The sequence below is a fragment of the Trachymyrmex cornetzi genome, unplaced genomic scaffold (assembly GCF_001594075.2).
Source record: "Trachymyrmex cornetzi isolate Tcor2-1 unplaced genomic scaffold, Tcor1.1 scaffold83, whole genome shotgun sequence".
Lineage (NCBI taxonomy): Eukaryota > Metazoa > Arthropoda > Insecta > Hymenoptera > Formicidae > Trachymyrmex > Trachymyrmex cornetzi.
Window position 1 is genome coordinate 4502764 of NW_017300169.1, and position 10119 is coordinate 4512882.

At 39.6% G+C, this 10119-nt stretch overlaps 1 protein-coding gene across 1 annotated transcript; it reads left to right on the plus strand.

The window, feature by feature from the left end:
• Window positions 1–2582: 2582 nt before the first annotated feature.
• Window positions 2583–8504, plus strand: LOC108768936 (uncharacterized threonine-rich GPI-anchored glycoprotein PJ4664.02). The gene is made up of 5 exons (XM_018519648.1): window positions 2583–3512; window positions 3991–4568; window positions 4652–5179; window positions 5332–7740; window positions 7922–8504. Exons 1-5 carry the CDS (start codon window positions 2638–2640, stop codon window positions 8083–8085), a joined length of 4554 nt encoding a protein of 1517 aa, XP_018375150.1. The 5' UTR covers window positions 2583–2637; the 3' UTR covers window positions 8086–8504.
• Window positions 8505–10119: the final 1615 nt, after the last annotated feature.

A 10119-nucleotide genomic window follows, 5' to 3' on the forward strand; every position in this document is an offset into this window, starting at 1 on the left:
CGGCTGCACGAAATGCGTGAAATCTTGCGGCGGTTGTGAATTACGATAACCGAATAACCACGACATTATTCCTACGGCCGACCGGCGTGCTCCGAATGAAAGGTTACACTTGACGCGTCTCGACAGTCGGCACTGATCGGCACGCGTGTTCCGGAGCGTGTCTTGTCACGTGTACGACGCTCCAATCGCGGCGAGACGAATCAGACGGATGCATGCAAATACACATTGCGCAGGCTTGCAACACGATGAGTTTCGGAATATGCAATCGGTGCGTTCATAAAGTTTTGTGTTGATTATGCTTGAAATAATTTCGATATTTCGGATGGAGGAAGAATTGATTTGGTTAATTGGCGGAGCGCTGTCAAATATCCTACAATCAGTTTTGATGACAAAATGGAGATTCGTAGAGAATTCGGATATTCTATTTAAATCAAATTTGGATTAAAGCTGGAAACACAAAAAATTAAGTCCTTGGCTGCGTTCAGTGGGGTGGCACCCAGTTGGACACGGGTCAATTGGACACGAGCCACTTACAGCGCTTGAGACTACAAAGCTCCTAAGCACCGGTCGCTGTGATTGGTGGTGTCCAATCGAGCCGTGGTCAATCGGGATCACCCCCGTTCAGTGGACTCAACAGTCGAATGAGCGCTCACTATTATTGATATATTCTTTTAGATCATCCAATCAGCATTTCAGATCTGGAAGAATGCATCAATAGCAGCGAGCGCTCACTCAACTGTTGAGTCTGCTGAACGCAGTCATTAAGATTTAAGTAATAAGCAAATCGGCCAATCACAGTAGAGAATATAAAGTAGTCCTCTACTGTGGTTGGCCAATTTGTTTACTGTTTACGTTTCACTGTCTTAAAGTGCATTCAAATTATAATAATCTAATAGCGTTTTCGGCCCGATCGGGTTTGCACTAACCTGGGTTGGATTAATCTTTCCTATTGGTTGATGTCACACGCTCTACCAGTAGGAGAGCGCAAAACGCCATTAATCCAACCCAGATTGGTGCAAACCCGGTCGGGCCGAAAACGCTATAAATGCATCTTTATGCGTTTGTTTTTTATGGGTTTATTCGCGTCGCATGCTCCAACATGCTCCAACATGTTCCTGCCTGAGGCAGTGAACAAAGGGTGCATTCAGCGGACTCAACAATTGAGTGAGCGCTCACTGTTATTGGTATATTCTTCTAAATCTAAAATTCTGATTGGATGAGCTAAAATAATACACCAATAACAGTGAGCGCTCACTCAACTATTGAGTCCGCTGAATGCGCTCATTGTTTCGCTACAAATGCTTTGAAGCATTTGATGGACCAATTAGAAGAAAGAATTTTACAAGTTGACTAATCAAAAAACGCTTTAAAGCATTTGTAGCATTACATTGACCATACCCATAGTTCCTACTATAAGAAATGGACGAATCACAGTCGAGTATTCTCCTTGCACTCGACTGTAATTGGTAAATTTCTTACGGCTTAAGGCTTAAATCACCAATTGTAGATTCGGATTTATGTTTCATGTTTAAAAGAAAACATTCACAATGCACTGTGGAATACACAATTTCTGACAAATTAAAATTTTTAGGGGTTTCGCACAATAAAAGGAGCAAAGAACAGGGAACAGAGAGCAGAGAATAAGAATTTCAACCTATCAGAAGTCATGTATTGTGGAATACATAGATTCTGATAGGTTGAAATTCTTATTCTCTGTTCCCTGTTCTTTCTATTATACGAAGCCCCTTATTTTCTGTTTTCTGTTCCCTAGTCCTTTTATTGAGCGCAGTCCCTAAAAATTTGCCTAGGGTTGACGATCTTGTAATAGTATGTACAGTCAGGGTCTAAAAGGTTGCAACACTTTCTTTTTGATGGATTTCGGAATGCAGTTTGCTCTCCAAGCGATTGGTTCTTACTTATGGACCCATAAATAAAAACCAATCGCTTGATGAATAAGCTGCATTCCGAAACCCATCTAAAAAAAGTTGCAACCTTTTAAGCCGGGAGCACATAAAGAAACGTAAGGCCATAAGGCATAATCAGTAAGGAAATCGTAACATTGGATTCGCTACTGGCCTTACGGTCTCTACTATGATTGGCCAAATCACTTACTGCTTGCGCGCTACGGCCTTACGTTCTTAAGGCCCGTCTACAATACACGGAGTAAGAAGTAAGAGTAAGAAATTGACCAATCACAGTCGATTATTCTTCTCACATTCGACTGTGATTGGTCAATTTCTTACTCTTACTTCTTACTCCGTGTATTGTAGACGAGCCTTTTGACTACGTTTACACGGTTCGATTTACGCCGAAGTTATAACATCGATGTTATGAAATTAGCCAATCATAACTATTCCTCTGAAGAATGGAATGACTGCGATTGGCCAGTTTTCTAACGTCGATGTTATAACTTCGGTGTAAATCGATCCGTGTAAACGTAGTCAACAGTCAACTTGAACGCGCCCAGTGATTCAACTCTCGATGTTTCCCGCGCCCGCCAATCGTAGCACGTCGGATCTTCGAGGCCGTCATATATCGATATATATCGATGATCTCACCGTTCGCGGCAATGTTCCGACGGCTGCGGTGAGTGTGCTCTTTTCAAACATGGGGAGGTTATCCGCTTGAGGCAGTACTATGTGGGATTTCGGTAACCGCGGTGCCGTGGTGTTGATAAGTGTGACGTGCGGGTGTATACTGGTATACAACGCCTGGGGCGCTATCCTGGCGCTGGCGTTCACGCTGCTCCTGGTGGTGTACGCGTGCTACTCCCTGCTCGCCAACGACAGTTTGATATCGCCGCACGCGTATCACGTTCTCGGTTATCTGCGGGAGGCGGTCTACGAGCTCGGCGCAGCGCTCCGCGTTGTCCACGGCCACAGTACCGGTTACGTGCGTAAGCTCTGGCGTAGGACGAGCCGTTATTACCGCGAGCATTTTCCTCTATTCAGGATGGATAGACGACGCCCGGGCAATTATCAACTCAGCAGCGACTTATACACTGCCGCTGTCAAACGCGGCGAGTCGTCGCCGTTGAAGTCGTCATTGTCGTCGTCATCATCGTCGTCCAAATTTGGCTTGATCGATCAATTGAGCCCGATCCCGTGCGTTTCTTACCGTTCGCGTGTCAATGATATGCTCGGGATGGACAGTAGACTGTATCATGCCGGTGATTACGATTATACGCCGCATCAACAACAGCAACCCACCTATGGCAGCAAGCATACCTCTACGCCGGTTTTAAAATCTGGCAGCAGAGAAGAGAACCCCAGGAATGGTGATGTCAATCCGATCTCGCAGTCACATGAGATATCCTCCAAGAAGACTCTGCCCCTATACGCACAAAATCATTCACTAAGCCGTGGAGAGAATATCACACAATTCAGTCCTGAAGGCTCTCCATGGGGCATGAGTATCAGTCCCAAGATGCGCCCTAGACCAGCTGGTGTTAAAACGGTTCAGACAGTTGCCGGACCGTTATTAGCATCGACGAGATACAATATTGATCCTAAGTAAGTATATACTTGTTGCTATATATCATTACGTGTATTTTTATTTTTTATTCTAATATATATATTTTTATTATCTTTATTTGTAGAATTATAACAAATCCTGTATATATTTCTGTATATTGAGCAACTATAGGTTTGTTTTTTTTATTGCTGTACCAGGATCCTATTCCATCAATGTAAAATTAACTTTAATCTTGGTTCAATTTACTTTTTATCTTTTTCTATTTCTAAGAATTAGAAAAAGGTAAATAGTAAGTTGAAATGGGATTAAAGTTGATCTCACGTATTAATGGAATCGGGCATTTTCTAGAATTTTTTAGAATTTTCCTTCTCCCATTCATCAAATTTCAAACATGTATCTATTTTACTTTAAATGCAAAAAGTTCAGTAATTAAATATACTAGTTCAGCTATAAAAACATATCTTATGTGTTCCTTTTGATATTACTGTACTAGTTTTATTTTTTTTTCAAATGCAGGGTATACACGGACGTATCATCCCCTGGTCTTACAACAAGGCTAACCAAGTATGCTACGGAAGCAAAAAATAAATTAACTCATCAATCTCAATATGGCACTGGGCAATTTCCAAAAGTTAATCTCTATGCAAATCCAATTCCTCTGTTGAATGCAAAGTTGACGAAGATGAGAATGCCTGTAACAGTCAGAGTGGCACCACCAGATGTAACGAAATACTCTCCACCTGAAAAGCAAAAAATTCTATCTAATATTTGTCACATGGAGAACAGATCACCTACGAGTGTTGTTCAAGTCTTACGAGAGATATCGTTGAAACGACACGCATCGACAGAAGATGTTAGCTTTGATGTCGCTAAGAAGCAGAGAACAGAATTCTTCAATGAGGAGCGAGAAACAATTCTAGAAGAAAACAAGCAAAAACGAAGTAGAGATGAATCATCTAAATCGGATGAGGATCTTTCACCCCAAAGTAAATCTATCAGACCTGCCAAACGTACCAAGACACGATCCTGTTTTGACATTATAAACTCTTTGAGTTCTAGCGCCCAAGTTGCTGGTGGAGTTAAAAGAAAAGCAGGTAGGTATCAGTTTTTATGTAATTTTGTATTGGATTATTTGACGCGCGCATACAGATTTTTTAATGGTAATGTGTTTCTACAGTTGATTTCTCACGTAGTGGTACACCCGACTTCGAAAAGCACTTCAAGTCTCTGGAAAGCGCACGGTCTAGTAGCTCTCCTACTGTGTCACAATCTCAAAATTTAGATATAGACAATGGTAAATCTGATCTTAACGAAATATATTTAAAAAATTCTGAGACTCTTAATTCTAAGAAAACAGAGGAATTTCCTCTAGTAAAAGGAATACTGAAATCATCTAGTAAAGAATTGAGGCTCAATTTGGATAAAACGGAGCCTGTTCATAAAAACGCAAAAAGTATCAACGAAACTGATACTATTAAATCTCCCACACCGACAAAACCTGTTAAATTGACGGATAAATTATTTATGAGAGCCGAACCCGAACGGAACGAACAATTGAAATCACTTGTGGAAGAACCGAGTAATATAAAAGTCAAATTCGCGACAGACAACGTGGAAGAAATAAAGAGAGAGGATATACGAAATATGAGGCAAAACAGTATGAAAGCCAGACTTCAAAGTATGTTTGATGCAATATCAGGAAAAGGTAAATATATTATATATCAAGTTGAATAAAATAACATGGTATTTATTATTCTTACTAATTTATTAAAAGGATAAATAAACATTTTATTTTTCTTTATATATCCTTTTCTTTTGTTTTATCATATATAACAATTATTTTATTTGCATTTTCAGCAGAGAATAAAATCAATCCGGATGTCGTAATTCAAGCAGACGATGTTAATACCGTTACACCTTCAGTCACACACCCGGTCAGTTGCGCAACTCTCAATTCCTCGACAACTACAACAAATGTAAATACTACACCGCTGTCTACTGCGGCCATTGTACCAAGTGGTTTCTCTTCACCAAGACCCAGTGCGAAAATTGAAACGAAGTCGGATACGACTTTCAGTTTACCGAAAACCACGTCGCCAGCGCAATTGAATGTGCCAGCAACAAGTATTCTCAAGACAAAAGAAACGAATTCGGTCGTCAAGACGAATGGAACTACCGAGCAAAAGAAAGTTGTGTCATTCGCGCCCGAAGTTACAAAAGCGGAGTCTTTAGAAAAAGTCGTATCTTCGACTCCCAGTACGACAGTACCAACCTTTAGTCACAGTAAACCAGTTATAGAAGCATCAGTTGCAACATCGAATAATTTGCCGAATTTTAGCACTGGTTCATACTGTAGCAACACCTTTACGCCAGTTTCATCAAAATCTACTAATTTCTTGATAGTTAATAAAGCACCATCGAGTTCAGCATTCGCACCGATTAATCCTAGCACCACGGCTCAAGAAAAAATTGAAACTAATAATGCCGTTACTACAAGTGCTATCATTAGTTCGTCTACCACTGGGAATACTCGGACTACTTCTCTCTTTATGTTTGGTAGCAACAAACCCATCTCATCTCCTGTGACATCCGCTCAAATTACTGTACCAAATTTGCCGTCCCAGTCCTCTAGGACGATATTACCAGTCAATACAACTACTGCAACTAACATCACCGGTTTTAACGTCGTAAATAGTAACGCATCGAATAGCGTGACAAAGTCTGTAAGCGCACCTTTATTCAATTTTGGAAGCAACAGTACTACTTTGCAATCTTCAAAGTCAGATAATTTCATATTTGGTCAGTCCAATAGTAATGTTCAACCAAAAATGAAAGTTTTTGGAAATCCAACACAAGCTGCAAACAGCCAAGCAACATCATTGTCGCAAGTTAATGCATCTACTACATCTTTTAATTTCGCACCCAACACTTCGATAACAACTATCACAAATAGCTCGTTTTCTACAAATACCACACCTACCACGGCATCGATATTCGGACTATCGAGTCCGTCTACGTTCTCCCTGGGTACGACGTCCGTTACTTCTTCAATACCTACTTTATCTACTAGCAAACCTCTGTTCCTTTTTGGCGCTTCCAATACTTCAAGTACGACGTCTATAGCTATAGCTCTACCAGCTACAACTGTTAACAGTACAACTAGTTTGAGTACGATAAGCAATAACGCGATTCCTACATTTGGAGTGTCCACCCCTACTGCCGTTCCACAATTTGGCGCATCTACAACCACCACAGTTCCGCAATTTGGCACATCTACAACCACTATTCCGCAATTCGGTACATCTACATCCATTTTTGCCACTACACCAATTACAACGACAAATACGAACATGTTTGGACCGACCAACAGTCAGCCACTTTTTGGAACTGCGTCAGCATCCGGAGCAACGCCAGAAACTGCTAATATATTTAATACTCCGACAACCACGGCTCCTTCGATCTTCGTTCCAACGACTAACGTTGTGTCATCGTCTGGCAATACGCCTAGGTCTAGTTTGTTCTCCAGTGCTAACGTTAATTCGACTCCGATCACCGCGACGCCTTCAGTATTTGGTAGCGGCACCCCAATTTTCGGCCAGACGAAGCCATCGACGTCTTTCGGAACGGCGAGTGGCATGTTCGGTAGCACGACACCGTTGTTTGGCTCGACTACGCAAACCGGCACGACCGCGCCCGCGCAGACGTTTGGCATCACCGGCAACGTCTCCACCAGTGCGATTACGCCTAGCTTCAACACTACGAATAACACCACGCCCGTGTTTGGAGCACCTAGCGTAGGCACAGCGACAAACGTACAGGCAACGTCAACCTTTGGTACAACCGGGATATTTGGTTCAACTGATAATAACACATCATCAGTTCCCCTATTCGGAACGAACACTCCGGCCACCGAAGCCTTCAGTATCTCCTCGGCAACGAGTACCTTCGGTACACAGAATCCACCAACTCTCGCATTTGGTGCCGGCGGCGGGACCACGTTCGGTGATAACAAATCTCTATTTGGAACGACACCCGCGACCAGCACGAGCTTTGGCACATCCAATCCGCCTGGGCCGGCCTTCGGGGCTAGTAACGCTAATAATGCAAGCAGTAGTACAAATAGTATGTTTGTCTTCGGAAACACTCAGAAAGATGGGCAACAGAACACAACGTTTTCCTTCGGATCCAACTTCAACGCTGGAAGCAATAATTCTACAGCTACACCAGCTGCTCCGTTCCAATTTGGATCTCCATCTACCAAACCAGGTAATCAGGAGTAAATTGCTTTAATATTGACAACTGTTGTTGTTAAACATTTAAGTTGTGCCGCAAATACTAAACTTCAGATATGGAATAAGAATTATGGATGTTTGTCAGATACTATTCGTGCACTCTTTTACTTTTAAACGTTGACTGGGTTATACTAATTGCATTCTTCTGTTTTCAGCAACAGCGGGATTCAACTTCGCTGCATCGTCGGCAGTTCCTACCCTCAATTTCGGAACCACGGCTGCGCCGACCTTTAATCCTTCGACTCCTGGCATGTTTAGCATCGGAAGCGGATCTACCGCGCCGCGATCCAGAACAATTCGCACGCGAAAACCGAGATGATGGAGAATGTAATTGCCGCCTGTTCGAGTACATATTTTCGTTGAAATATATATTCCCAGTGTTTTTTCAATTACATTCTTTTATATATGTATATGTTGTGTGTGTAAAAGACGTACATTCGACATGCGTATGTCGTATTTCGATATTTAATATAATTTGATAAATAAATTACATAACAGACAGATTGCACATATTGTGAAGTACTAGGCGGTGTGTGATCACGTTTTTAAAACATGTTTGGTGATGGTTGCTAAGTATATCTACTTTGTATATAGTATGTATCCTATAATACTATATATAGGATGTGATTTAGCTAATCTGATCGCCTGTAATATGTTAGTTATTTTTGATAGTGTGAAAAAATAAGTAAAAGAGTGGAAGAAATTTTGATCCAAAGAGACAAATATGATTATCATATGTGTAAAGAAAATTTTTTTATTCTTCGTATAAAAATATTAGACAAATTGTAAAAAAAGATTTATAAATTAATGAAATGTTTCCCGTTCTGGTCCTCATATAAAATGTTAAATGTTTAAATATATAAGATACGAAGTAATATACAAAGTAATCACTTTTTAAGTCCGTACCTTTAAATAATTGATTCTTTTAATATAGTATGCATTTTATAATGCATGTGGAATAATTAGGAAAATTTCATAAAAATATATATATATAATTATATTTTTCATATAAAATTATATAAGAAATTTTTATGTAGAAATATAATTTTTATATAAATATTTTTATAAAAAATTAATCTGTATTTTAAAATGATTAGCTTTAAATAATTTGTTGAAAGAGGGAGGTCATTGAAAATGAAAACAGTGACTAAAAGAATTATGTCCTTCCCAAGATACTTGTCCTTTCGATCTTTCCATTACATATTTTTCGATATCTGTTGAAAAATAATAAATGTATTACAGACGGTCGAGTTAGGTGAATCTTGTATACATAACAGTGTATCGTCTATTCATATCTCAACTTTATTGTACTCGCTAGGAAGAACCTGCATAAATCTCGGAAAAGAAGCACTTTAAAATTTAACGTAATTTTTCAAGCGTACTAACTGTCACCTGCAGAATCTTGTTGCGCAATAAAATGCAATACGTGATTCAGAAATCCAACAAAGTGCAAGCTGATACCTGTATATTTGTAACTAACGTATTGTAATAACGTATTATAAATAGCGTAAAATTATAAATTTTAAACGATATGATTAAATCGAGACCCAGACAATAAAAAGTGTTTAAAATCGAGTCATAAGACATTTTTTGCATCTCTAAGACGACTTAAAGATGTCTTTATGTCACAATTTTAGACTTTGTGCTGTTTGGGGAGTATCACATCTTTCTTTAGGATTATATTATCTCATTGATAATAAAGCGGAAACTGCATATTTCTGTCAATATATGCAATCGATTCTCGTTATTTTCGTTGCAAACCCGTATTTCCATCTCGTTGTTCCTAAACATATAGTACATATTTCTTATTCTCTGAAAAAAAATTCGCATTGGGGCGAGTTATACAATTACATTGTTTCCACGAAATCCAAATTGTGATCTAAATAATAAAAATGTATTTGTTATAACCGATATATAACAGATCCTCTCTTAAGGCCAATGTCCACGATGCTAGAAATCGGTCCAAGACCTCGGATGAAGAAAGAATTGATCAATCGCATTGATCATGTGACTAAATTGTTCAGATGTGATTTGTTAATTTTTTCTCTGTCCGAGATTTCGGATCGATTTCTAACATCGTAGACATTTATATCCTCATTGAGTTATTCTTGTGCGAGTGGAACTTTTAAAAAATATCCTTGCGACGAACGATAAGCTACGATAAGCTATGATAATATTTAGAGAAGTGCGTATGTACTGCGGTATGCATCTTGTACGGTGGAAAAAATTTTATAGAAAATTCGCGCAAAATTATTTGTAACTGAAAATACGTTGTTCACACGTTTTGTATTTGAGTGGCATATCATGGGCTTCTTATCCGATCAACTGACTCTATCGTCATCACCTTTCTTTC

Excerpts from the sequence above, each read along its gene's own strand:
- LOC108768936 (XM_018519648.1), top strand. The coding sequence starts at position 2,638 with ATGTGGGATTTCGGTAACCGCGGTGCCGTGGTGTTGATAAGTGTGACG. Across the intron at positions 4,569-4,651 it reads TGGAGTTAAAAGAAAAGCAG|TTGATTTCTCACGTAGTGGT; the intron begins GTAGGTATCAGT and ends GTGTTTCTACAG. Across the intron at positions 5,180-5,331 it reads TGATGCAATATCAGGAAAAG|CAGAGAATAAAATCAATCCG; the intron begins GTAAATATATTA and ends TTGCATTTTCAG.